Source organism: Carex rostrata, chromosome 10 (assembly GCF_964058835.1).
Source record: "Carex rostrata chromosome 10, lpCarRost1.2, whole genome shotgun sequence".
In the NCBI taxonomy this organism is placed as follows: Eukaryota; Viridiplantae; Streptophyta; class Magnoliopsida; order Poales; family Cyperaceae; genus Carex; species Carex rostrata.
The window spans coordinates 12,923,393-12,934,342 of NC_135927.1; the positions used below are offsets into that span (position 1 = coordinate 12,923,393).

The window sequence follows — 10,950 nt, forward strand, 5'->3', positions numbered from 1 at the left end:
GGCTAAAATAAATGGAATAGGTGAAACTATGTTTTGTAACAAAAAATATTTAATGTACTATATTTGAAAACTTTTCCTATAAACCTATTTTCGATACAAAAATTAATGCAAGAATTAAATTGTGATGTAATTTTTTCTTGCAAAAATGTTGTATTTCAGGACCGGGAAACCGGGACGAAGATTGGTGAATGATTTCTTGAAAATGAACATTATTTTTTGAACAAAAAAATTATCTTTGTTCTTCCGCTAAATCCATCGACATTAGTCTTTGACATAGAAGATTTGGGCATCCTTCTGACAAGATTTTAAATCATATTTTGGATTGTAAAAGCTCAAATTGCACTAATTGTGAAATTTGCAAGTTAGCAAAACAAACAAAACTTCATTTCCTTAATTTTATTAGTAAAAGTAAAGTTATGCTTGATTTGATCCATTCGGATGTATGGGAACCGGCCCCAATTGAATCGTATAATGAATTTAAATATTTTGTTACTTTTATTGATGACTTTTCAAGAACTACTTGGTTATACTTACTCAAATCAAAAGATGAAGTTTTTAACAATTTCAAAGAGGTTTTTTATCTCATAGAAAATCAATTTAATGCCAAACTAAAAATATTTAGATCGGATAATGAGACGTAATTTATAAACAAAAATTTTGCAAATTTATTTAAAGAAAAATGAATTATACATCAAACAACTTGCATTAATACACCCAAATAAAATGGAGTGTCGGAAAGAAAAAATAGGCACTTATTAGAAATGACACGAACGTTAATGTTTCAAAGTAATGTCCCTAAAATATATTTGTCGGATGCCATACTTTGTGCTACACATTTGATTAATAGATTACCAAATTCAAGGCTAGAAAATAAAATCCCACTAAAAAATCTCTATCAACAAAAAAATACTTTTGTTCACTTAAAAATATTTGGATGCACAAGTTTTGTACATATTAAAAGAAAAGACAAACTAGACTTTGTATTAACAAAACTATTTTCTTAGAATATTCATCTTTTAAAAAAGAATACAAATGCTATGATCCTATTAATAAAAAAAATATTTATCTCTAGAAATGTTGTATTTTTTGAAAATGAACTGTATTTCAAAAAAGGGGGACAAATTCAAGTGTCTTGTCAAAATAAAAAAATAACCCCATGATACCCTACTTTGAAAACCAAGACCTTGTTCAAAATGAAAATGATACAAGTGATCATGAAGAAGAAATAGATGAAAATGAAAATGATGCAAGTGAAACCGAAGTAGAAGGTAATTCGGGACCTAGACGAACAACTAGAATATCACAACCGTCTACTAAACTTAGAGATTATGTAACCTATACCATTCAATATTTCATAAAAAATTTCGTTTCATACAATAAAATTTCGCCTTCATACCAAGCTTTCTTTACTACCATAGAAAAAGAAGTAGAATTAGAAAGTTACCAAGAAGTTATTCAAAAACCAACTTGGAATAAAGCCATGAAAGAAGAGCTAAAAGCTCTGAAAAAAAATGAAACATGGGTAATTGTTCCATTACCAAAAAATAAAAAACCCATTGGGTCCAAATGGATTTACAAGATTAAATATAATTGTGATGGTACCATAGAACGGTATGAGACAAGGTTAGTGGCCAAAGGATTTACACAAACCTATGGTATATATTACAATGAAACTTTTGTACCGGTTGCAAAAATTAATACCGTTTGGGTCTTATTTTCCATAGCTGTAAACAATGGATGGAACTTATACCAAATGGACGTTAAAAATGCATTTCTTCAAGGAACACTTGAGGAAGAGGTTTATATGACTCTACCATCGGGTCATGTAAAGGAAAAAAAAATACTAACCTTGTTTGTATATTAAACAAATCAATCTATGGATTGAAGCAATCTCCACGAGTATGGTATGACAAACTTAACTCATATTTAATTTCTTGCAATTTTAAAATTAGCAATGCCGACCATTCATTGTTTGTAAAAAAATGAAGGAAAAAAAATACAACTCTTGTGCTAGTATATGTAGATTATTTAATAATCACCTGAAATAATTTAGAAGAAATTAGAAAAATCAAATCCCAGTTAAAAGAGAAATTTGACATTAAAGATTTATGATATTTAAAATATTTCCTAGAAATAGAAGTAACTTTTTCCAACAAAGGTATATTAATTTCACAAAGAAAATATACTTTAGACTTGTTAAAAGAAACCAGTAAATTAGGTTGTAAACCAGCCTCTATACCAATAGATAGTAAGTTTAAACAAAATACTGAAGATGGTGAACTTTTAGAAGATATAAACCAATTTCAAAGACTTGTAGAAAAATTAATTTATCTCACGGTAACCCGTCCGGATATTTCATTTTCCGTAAGTCAAATTAGTAAATTTATGCATTCACCAAGAACATCACACTTAGAGGCCATAAATAGAATTTTGAGATATTTAAAAGGCAATCCCGGAAAGGGCATATGGATGAAGAATAATAACTCTAATGCAATATTGGGCTATTCTGTTGCAAATTGAGCCGGTAGCTTTGATAGAAAATTCACTACCGGTTTTTGCACATTTGTAAGCTGAAATCTAGTCACATGAAAAAGCAAGAAGTAAAGTGTCGTGGCATGATCAAGCGCAGAAGCGGAGTATCGAGCCATGGCATCAACCGCAAGCGAATTGATATGGCTCAAACAATTGCTTAAAGATATGAGAATCAACTTTGATCAACTCATGAAAATGTATTGTGACAACAATTCGGCACGTCACATTGCTCAAAATCCCGTATTTCACTGACCAAACACATAGAAGTTGATTGTCATTTTATTAGAGAGAAGGTCCAAGCCAAGAAAATAGAAACACCGTTTGTTCGAAGTGAAGATCAATTAGCGGATGTGTTTACAAAGGAATTGGATCCAAAGCCGTTTGAAGAAATCATAAGCAAGCTAGGATTACTTGACATCTATAATCCTAGCTTGAGGGTGAGTGTTGAGAATAATTGAAAATAAAATGATAAAAATGTAAAATAAGAAAAAATGGTTAAAGTGTAATTAGGAGAATTAAATTACTATACCGTTAGGTACCAATATTGAGTACCAACGGTAAAATAGAAATGAGAATGTATAAAAGGGCCCTCTCTCTTGTAAATATACAATTGAAAGAAATTAAAAAAACTCTCCTCAGTTTGCATCTCAAAAAATCAACATTGTTCTATGGAGAAACCTCTATATTAACATTAACATAAAACTGCTAAAGCACACACAACGTGAGACTAGAAGCGCCAGCACTTGAGAATAATAGATTGGTTACAGAGGTAAAATCATCCTTTAAAATCTTCCTTTCTTTCCTAGTACTAGATTGCCAGTGAATATGCCTATTATTATATGTAGGCCTGCTAAACGAGTCGGGCTGGCTCATGAGCTTTGAGCTGGAAACCGAGTTTGAGCCTGAACTCGGCTCGAACTCGAAATGAGTATCCGTTTCCCTTAGTGAGCGATCTGATCCAAGTCGGTCCGTGAGTCGAACCATTCCTTTGCTTCTCAGTAGAACTCTCACTCCCTCGCTCTCCAGTTTTGCTTCTCCAACCGAGCTATGATCCGAGCCGAGCTATAAATCTCTCGCTCTGTCGCTCTCCAGTTTTGATCTTCTCTCTTCTCTCAGGTGCTCTCTCTCTCCTCTCCTCTCCTCTCCTCTCCCCTCTATCTCTCTCTCTCTCTTTCTCTCCCTCTCTCTGAGCTGCTTAAATTACGATTTTATTTTGTTGGTTTTGTGGGGTAAACCATGATACTGGTACTGATTTTATTTTGTGGGTTTTGTTAAATTATGATTAGGTTTATACTGGTACTGATTTTGTTTTGTGGGTCTCGTGTTTTTCACCTCAGTTCATGGCATGAGGGTGGTACCAGTGTTAATGGTAACAAGCAGGAACCAGTCCTCAAAAGTCTATAGTAGGGGAGATGTACTGGTACTAGCAGAATAACACCTTTCCTTCTATCTGCTGCTAATTTTTTTTATTTTTCAGAAAAGAGATTGTATATAACAGCTCTGGTAATGCTTAAACGAAGACATGGTGATCATAGATTGATAGAATAGAGACTTTAATATTGTCCTAAACTTCCAATTTTTTTATTCAAATTAGAAGCCGAGCTATAATTCAAATATGCCAATGGCATATATCTAACTTTCAATTTTTTTTATTCTGTAATTCTTAGCAGCAACAAATGAATCGACTCAGCCAACTCAGCCCCTTGAGAATGAAAGCTTCAAATCAGGTGGTATATATTTTACACCATTCATTTTACTGATACTTCAGAAGATAGCAGAAAATTTATTTGTGCTTGTTGTTCCCTGTACTGAATAAATTTCTGAGCTAAATGTCTCTTGTAAAGTATATGTATTTTTTTTGTGGCTTTTGAGATGTTCTAATGAATCAATTAGTATCAGTTTTCATTTTTTTTTATTCATATATCCTTGAAGGAACATAGAAATTGTGCTCCAAAATCCTTCGAGTCTTGAAACCTCTGTACTGATAAGAAATTGGCTGTAATTTTTTGCTTCTAACTTTTTTCTTTGTGAAGTGCGCTTTCTCTTGTCAGTTGTCACAGAATGCTTGAGTGTTCTTACTGATGAAAAATACTTCCGGTCTGATTTTTAGCTGTGAGGAAATCTTCCAAAGTGATTGAAAAATTCCATGGTTCTAAGTTGAAGGGCTTGAGGTGAGTATCTTTTTTTGGTCTGTTGGTGTATTTGTTTCACAATCTACTCGTGGTTTTTAATTTACTTTTAGATATTTAGTTGTTGGGTTTCTTAGATTTGAGTATAAAGTCTTTTTGCAAATTCAGACAGTTTACTGCTTTTATAATAATAACATCACCATGTGCTTCTTAATTAGGTTCTTGCTTTATGTGAGTATTCATCTCTCTTGGATAGTGACGAAACTTTCAGAAGTTGTTAAGGTTACAATTTATCATATACAAATGATTTTCTTTCATCCTACTAGATTTAAGTTCTAAATGTAATATATTTTCCAGCAGTTTAATTGTAGGTCTTTATTGGCTTTTTAGTTTGGATATAATAGATGTATTAGTTTGGCTTTATGTGATATAATAAAATGTGTTGATTTATCTGTATTGATTAGTTTGTTGTATGCTTGTAGGCGACTGATCTGCTACTGGTAGAGCTTCTACAGAGACGAATCACCATTTCAGAAGAGTTTGGACAGTCCTGCCGTAACTATTCTGGTATATATATATTTGAAACTTTTTTTTTTAGCATAATTAGAGGCATGCCAAAGAATCTTGCAATAGCTCTATGCGCTTTTATCAAAAATGGGTTTATATTTGAGTTCTTACATGCTCATTTGTATTTACTGCCTCCAAGTTTATATTTGATTTCATGAGCAATTGAAAAAGATGAAGGTTCCAGAAACTTTAGTTTTTATGCTTTTGTTGACTTGAAAAATTCATGTTCTTTAGATTGGCATAATGTATGATTTGGCGTGTATGGTACTTGCAATTGTTAAATGTTTTAAATGTTTGATTCTAGTTAATTGGCTGATCAATTGGCACAATGTATGATTCGGTGTGTATGGTAATTGCAATTGTTAAATGTTTTAAATGTTTGATTGATATGATGTTTGCATGTTTTTATGCTTTTGTTATATTCAGATGAGATATAGAATTATTATTAATTTTTGTAAGATTGTTAAATTATTAATCTATTTAGAAAAGTGATATTAGATTGCAGTAATTTTATAATTGATATTTATTGTGATGTAACACTTAAAGATAGCAAATTATAGCAAATTATTGTGATAATAAGAGTAATTAAAGTTAGAGCAAATTAAAATAATCACTAAAGAATCTGCTATTGTAAAACATTTTTTTGATCGAACTCATTTGATAAGGACTAACAAAAGTAACTTCATTGTTAGAGAAACTATATTAATTTAATGAATTCATACATCTCAAAACGAATTTTCGAACTTAAAAAATGATAAATCTTCAAAACATGCATTCAGAATAGGCAGCCACGTGGCCCATTTCTCTATTTCCGAATTCAAGCCTATGCAGCCACGTAAGTGTATCAGCGGAATTCATTTCTATATTTCCGAGTTCGAGCTGAGCCGAAGGCTCAAACTCATTAAACTGAGTCGGGCTTTTTTCTTTAAATTTGAGTTGAATCACTGAGCTGGGCCGAGTTTTGGACTGAGTTGAGCCCATTAACAGACCTAATTATCTGGCACAGAGATCTATATATAATTTTACACATATGGCTAATTAACTGTGCTATTAGAAAAATGTACATCTGCTGATTATACTGAATTCCTGGAAAATGTTGGCTTCTTCAGTCTTAAGTTTTTTATGTTACAAGGATTAGATATCTACAAGGTGTTAAGTGTATAAAAATTAGTTAAATTCACAATTTACATTTTGCAACTTGTTATGATTTCTACTATACCAATTACCAGCTTTAAAGCAGACCCGCCTTGTTCTCTCACACATACTTCCATGCGTTTAAAAAAAAAAAAAAAAAAATCAAATCTTGCTCCGCTTCCTTTCTTCACCACAAAAAGATCGTGACAAAAAGACCCAACAAAACAACAAACAAGGACCCCGCAATCTGGTTGGCCCTGCTTTTGGAGGCCGAGTCCTTCTCAGACATGTTCTCGGTGCACTCAAGTCCTTCTTTGCCTTCCCTGCACTCACTGGCAAACAAACCAGGCGGGTACTTGCCGTAGATGTTTATGTAACTAAACATGGTCGATGCGCAATCGTTTGTGCCGTCATTCAATTGATCTGCATACGGGCATGCAAATTCTTTCAAGGCCAAGCAGCAGAGGGCCGCAGGGTATTGCGGGCCCTTGCATTTGCTTGTGATTATGGTGTAGTTTAGAAACTCGAAATTCACCGAGCAGCCTAGAAAATGGATAAATATTAGTGAACTTGAAAAAAAAAAAAAAAAGTGGAAGAGACCCATTGATGATACATACTAATCATAAAACAATAAAAGTTTATACTTTTTATAAGGCATTTGAGTTCAACATTTTCTTTTTGCTTTTGTTCTTTTTGGGCTCACACATTAAAAATCTTTCAAAAAATAGATTAGCTTATTTAGACAAATAATTGTTGTTTTCTTTAATTAGTACTTTATTTATGTGGATCACCATAAAGCATGACAAAAAAGAAGAACAGTAAATTAAATAAAATTCAATTAAATCCAGAAAAAATAGGAAAAAAAATGTAAATCTTACTGGTCTTTGCCTGTAACAAGCTGCGACCTGAACCTTGCATCTTGAATACATCATCTGTATATACAAAATGTATGATAGAATTTTTTTTTACAAAGTGCAATAAATCAAATTGAAAACTAAATTTATTTAGTGATAATCAACGGACTACCAGAAATGGAGGTAGAGAAAGCCAACCCGACCAATCCTATGAACAAAATCATCCTAATCAACACACCATGACTCGAATTCATGTTTAATTGCTTCAGTTTTTCTTATTTGGGATATTATACTTCTCTCTTTCTCCCGCAACTTTTCGGAGAGAAAAAGTTGGTGAGAGAGAGAAACCTTTCAAAAATGATTTGAGGGAAATATTTCTTGTTCCAGGGAAAGACGGAAGGGGGGAGGTACAGGCGAGTAAAACGGTTCCTAGCAGTAAAATTAGAAAGATCTGGTGTGTATGATCCGAAGGTATTGGAAAGTTGGAACTGCTTGAAAAAGATTGTGCACCGAGATCATCTGTTTTTATTTTATTTTTCTTTTTGTTGGAGGCGGACGGTCATTGATGGAGAGAATTGGGAACCAACCAAAAGTTACGAGGATGTTCATATTTGCTATTGTACATCTTTTAATACCCCATAATTTCACTGATGTGTCAGATTTTATATTGATGATGCTTAAGTTATCTGGTACTGGTAGTATTTTACAATATACATATGAATGATTATAATTGAATTAATATTCAATTAAGAAAACTGCTCTAATATAACAATTTTTTTTTATAGTTCATATTCATTTGATTGGCTGGTTATGTTATATTATTGAGATTTTTCAAAATTAAATGAAGAGAATATATAATTTTCTTTTATAATCCATATTGATCACTAATTTTGTTTTAAAAATAAATCACATATTCCCTACTTATTGATAGGATAGTTTAATTTAATTATCCAATTTTTGCGTAAAAAATGGTGTACCGAAGCATTACTCGATGGTTTTGATTAATTAGTTATAGAAAATTTGTATGTGATGAAAATAGTTTATAAAAACTTAACTAGTTAATTGCAGTAGATCTGGTATAACTGCATTGAGGGCAAACTTTGCTGCTTTAATTGGGTTACAATCAAATTTTGGTGCATGAGAGATTAGGTGGCCACTTAAGTACATGAATGATCATTAAAATCATACAATTTATGCAGCTTGTCGGATACAAAATTGTACAGTATAAATATTGCAAATAAGAAGGCCAAGATTAATTTAGAAATTAAAGGCAGAAGAGTAGGGGGTACAAATGTACTAATAAATATCATTAATTGTAACAGTACCAACAGTACAAAAACTAGCCGTTAGACTTTGTAATATAAATAGGACTAAAACCTTGTAAAGAAAAAAATAATAATACATCAATACAGAAATGTATTTTTACATAAACCATTCTCTGTCTCTTCTCTATTTTCCTCTAAAACTCAACATGGTATCAGAGCGGAATTAAATCCTGACTCTATTCCGCAATCAACAAAACTGCAGTTAACAAAAACTGCAGCACCAACAAAAACCACAAAAGTTCAGATCTGAACAGAAAACTACAAAAGAAAAAAGGGAAAGAAAAAATGATTTGGTGCAGCAGCCAAAACAAAACCTGCTCTAACCCGAGCTGAAGAAGGCTTTCAGCCATAAAATCAAAGAAATCAAGAAAAGAAAGAAAGGCTGACCTCAAGACTTTAAATCTTAGCCTCGCCTCTAGATGGGAGAAGCCCAGTCACAGAGAGCAAGAGCCAGAGAAGAAAGGTGAAGTGCAAACGAGGGGGAAAAAATTCAAACCCGCAACACAACACCAATCTGGTACAAGAGGCAAGAAAAGGGGTCTCAACCTTCAATCAAGGTAAAACGAAAAAGGAAAAAAATGGCAGATAAAGTAATATTTTCTTTTTCTGTTCTAACCAACAAAATAAATCAAATACCATAAAAAAAACCAGCTAGTACCACCCAAACTAGCAAAGCTAGTCGGTACTTGAGAAAAACAGCCAAGTACCACCCAAACTAGCAAAGCTAGTCGGTACTTGAGAAACCAGCCAAGTACCACCTAAACTAGTAAATCTAGTCAGTACTTGTGAAAAACAGCCAAGTACCACCCAAACTAGCAAAGCTAGTCGGTACTTGAGAAACCCAAGAGCCGTAAAGGCCATCCAAACAAGCAAAACCCCAGCCGCCGGGAAAACAGAATACAGTTTCTTTGATATTGATTATTGGGTTAGAACCAGAGCGGGTGTAGAACCCAGTTAAAAAACCAAGTGCCAAGAAGGCCACCAAGTTTCGAGTATACTGTACCAGCCACCCAAAAATAAAACCCTCTTACTGATATCTGTTCTTATCAGTACCAGAAACAAAAACAAAAACCAGAATCAGCAGAGACTGAGTTATACCAGAAAATCAGAAAAAAAATTCCAAACAAAGAATCAACAAACAGGAACAAAAAAAAAAAAAAAAAAAAAAAGGAAGAAGAAAAGAACCGAAAAAAAAACAAAAACTGAGTATTTCGGATCTCTTAAAAAGAAGTGGGAAGAGTTAAAAGTGTACCTACCTCACACACCTCAAGCTTGATGCGGTAAGATCACAAATTCCTCTCACAACCGAACTACCACCATATCTCTCAGCCGTATCCGCTATGATTCAACCAGAAGAGCCACGGCGCAGAGCCATGGGTGATCCATAAGTCCACTGAGGCAAGGGACACGAAACCCAGGCCTTTGCGGTAGAAAACCTTGCTCCCCGTCAAACCCTAGCTCCAAAATTGAGATCGATAAGTGCACAAATAAAAAAATGAAGGGCATGTGGTTGATCGGTGTAAGTTTCTCTATTTCCATCTTCGGCCAAAGAGAGGAAGGCAGCGAAGAAAGGAGAAAGGGGGAGAGAAGGGGCGGCTCAATATCTCGGACCAAATGAAGAGACGTGCTTGCCTTTTTTGTCGGACCGAGTGGATTCGCTGAACCGGGCAAAGCAAACACAAAATGGTGCCGGTTCAATGGCCAATGGGTTGGGAGAAAGCAGCAGACCTGCAACCCGCTTCGGAATCACCTCCAGTATTTCCCCAACTAAATGGGCTGCTACATTATAGGGCCCATAACAGGTTCTGTTAATTTAGTTTTTTTTCGATCAAAAGGATTTGAACCAAATCATAAAAGAACTATAAGCCCAAACATATTTCAAACCGAATATGATAAAATAACACAAATAAAGTGTACAGATTTGGGAAATTTATATTGGAAACACTCCCAAAATAATTTAGATAGAGTCTTGAATTCCGGTGCAACCATTCACATGACCAGAAATAAAAATATGTTGCAAATGGTCACCATATGTTCGGAAACAAAATTTATTTGATAATTTAGACATAACAAAAATGACCAAAAATAATCAATATGTGTTATATTTCTAGACATAACCAATATATTTACAAATTTACTTTAAATTAAGAAATTAGCACAATCAAATTTTTTAGACAATAGACTTTGCTTTTTTCTGGAAACACAATAAAAATCAAATTATCTTTGTACAACAAAAATATATATTATGGTACAAAAGATATTTTTTGGACATCCTTTTGATAAGGTAGTTTATACATTCTAACTTTCTTATAAATTGTGAAATTGCAAACTATCCTTTCAAAAAAATTGTTAATTTGAAAAATAATTATTTTACAAACTATTTTAAAATTAAATGTACTTGTTACCATA

General features: G+C 33.2%; 1 protein-coding gene and 1 long non-coding RNA gene across 3 annotated transcripts; one reads left to right on the forward strand and one right to left on the reverse strand.

Moving 5' to 3' along the window:
• The first annotated feature begins 3,429 nt into the window (after positions 1–3,429).
• Positions 3,430–5,581, forward strand: LOC144560973 (uncharacterized). 2 transcript variants are annotated; one of them, XR_013513524.1, is made up of 5 exons: positions 3,430–3,648; positions 4,200–4,262; positions 4,566–4,703; positions 4,880–4,943; positions 5,144–5,581. It is a non-coding gene; the product is annotated as an uncharacterized LOC144560973 (long non-coding RNA). The 2 variants fall into 2 exon arrangements; XR_013513525.1 differs by having other exon boundaries at positions 4,203–4,262.
• Positions 5,582–6,329: 748 nt separating this feature from the next.
• On the reverse strand, positions 6,330–7,745 carry LOC144560680 (GPI-anchored protein LLG1-like). Its single transcript, XM_078309928.1, has 3 exons — positions 7,389–7,745; positions 7,241–7,294; positions 6,330–6,905 (listed from the first exon to the last, which is right to left on the reverse strand). The coding sequence occupies exons 1-3, from the start codon at positions 7,468–7,470 to the stop codon at positions 6,550–6,552; spliced, it is 492 nt and encodes a 163-aa protein (XP_078166054.1). The 5' UTR covers positions 7,471–7,745; the 3' UTR covers positions 6,330–6,549.
• Positions 7,746–10,950: the final 3,205 nt, after the last annotated feature.

Bases quoted from the DNA above. Each gene is read 5' to 3' on its own strand.
- LOC144560680 (XM_078309928.1), bottom strand. From the start codon at position 7,470: ATGAATTCGAGTCATGGTGTGTTGATTAGGATGATTTTGTTCATAGGA. The intron at 7,295-7,388 runs GTAGTCCGTTGA...TTGTATATACAG, and splicing joins TTTCTCTACCTCCATTTCTG to ATGATGTATTCAAGATGCAA. The intron at 6,906-7,240 runs GTAAGATTTACA...TCCATTTTCTAG, and splicing joins CTTGTTACAGGCAAAGACCA to GCTGCTCGGTGAATTTCGAG.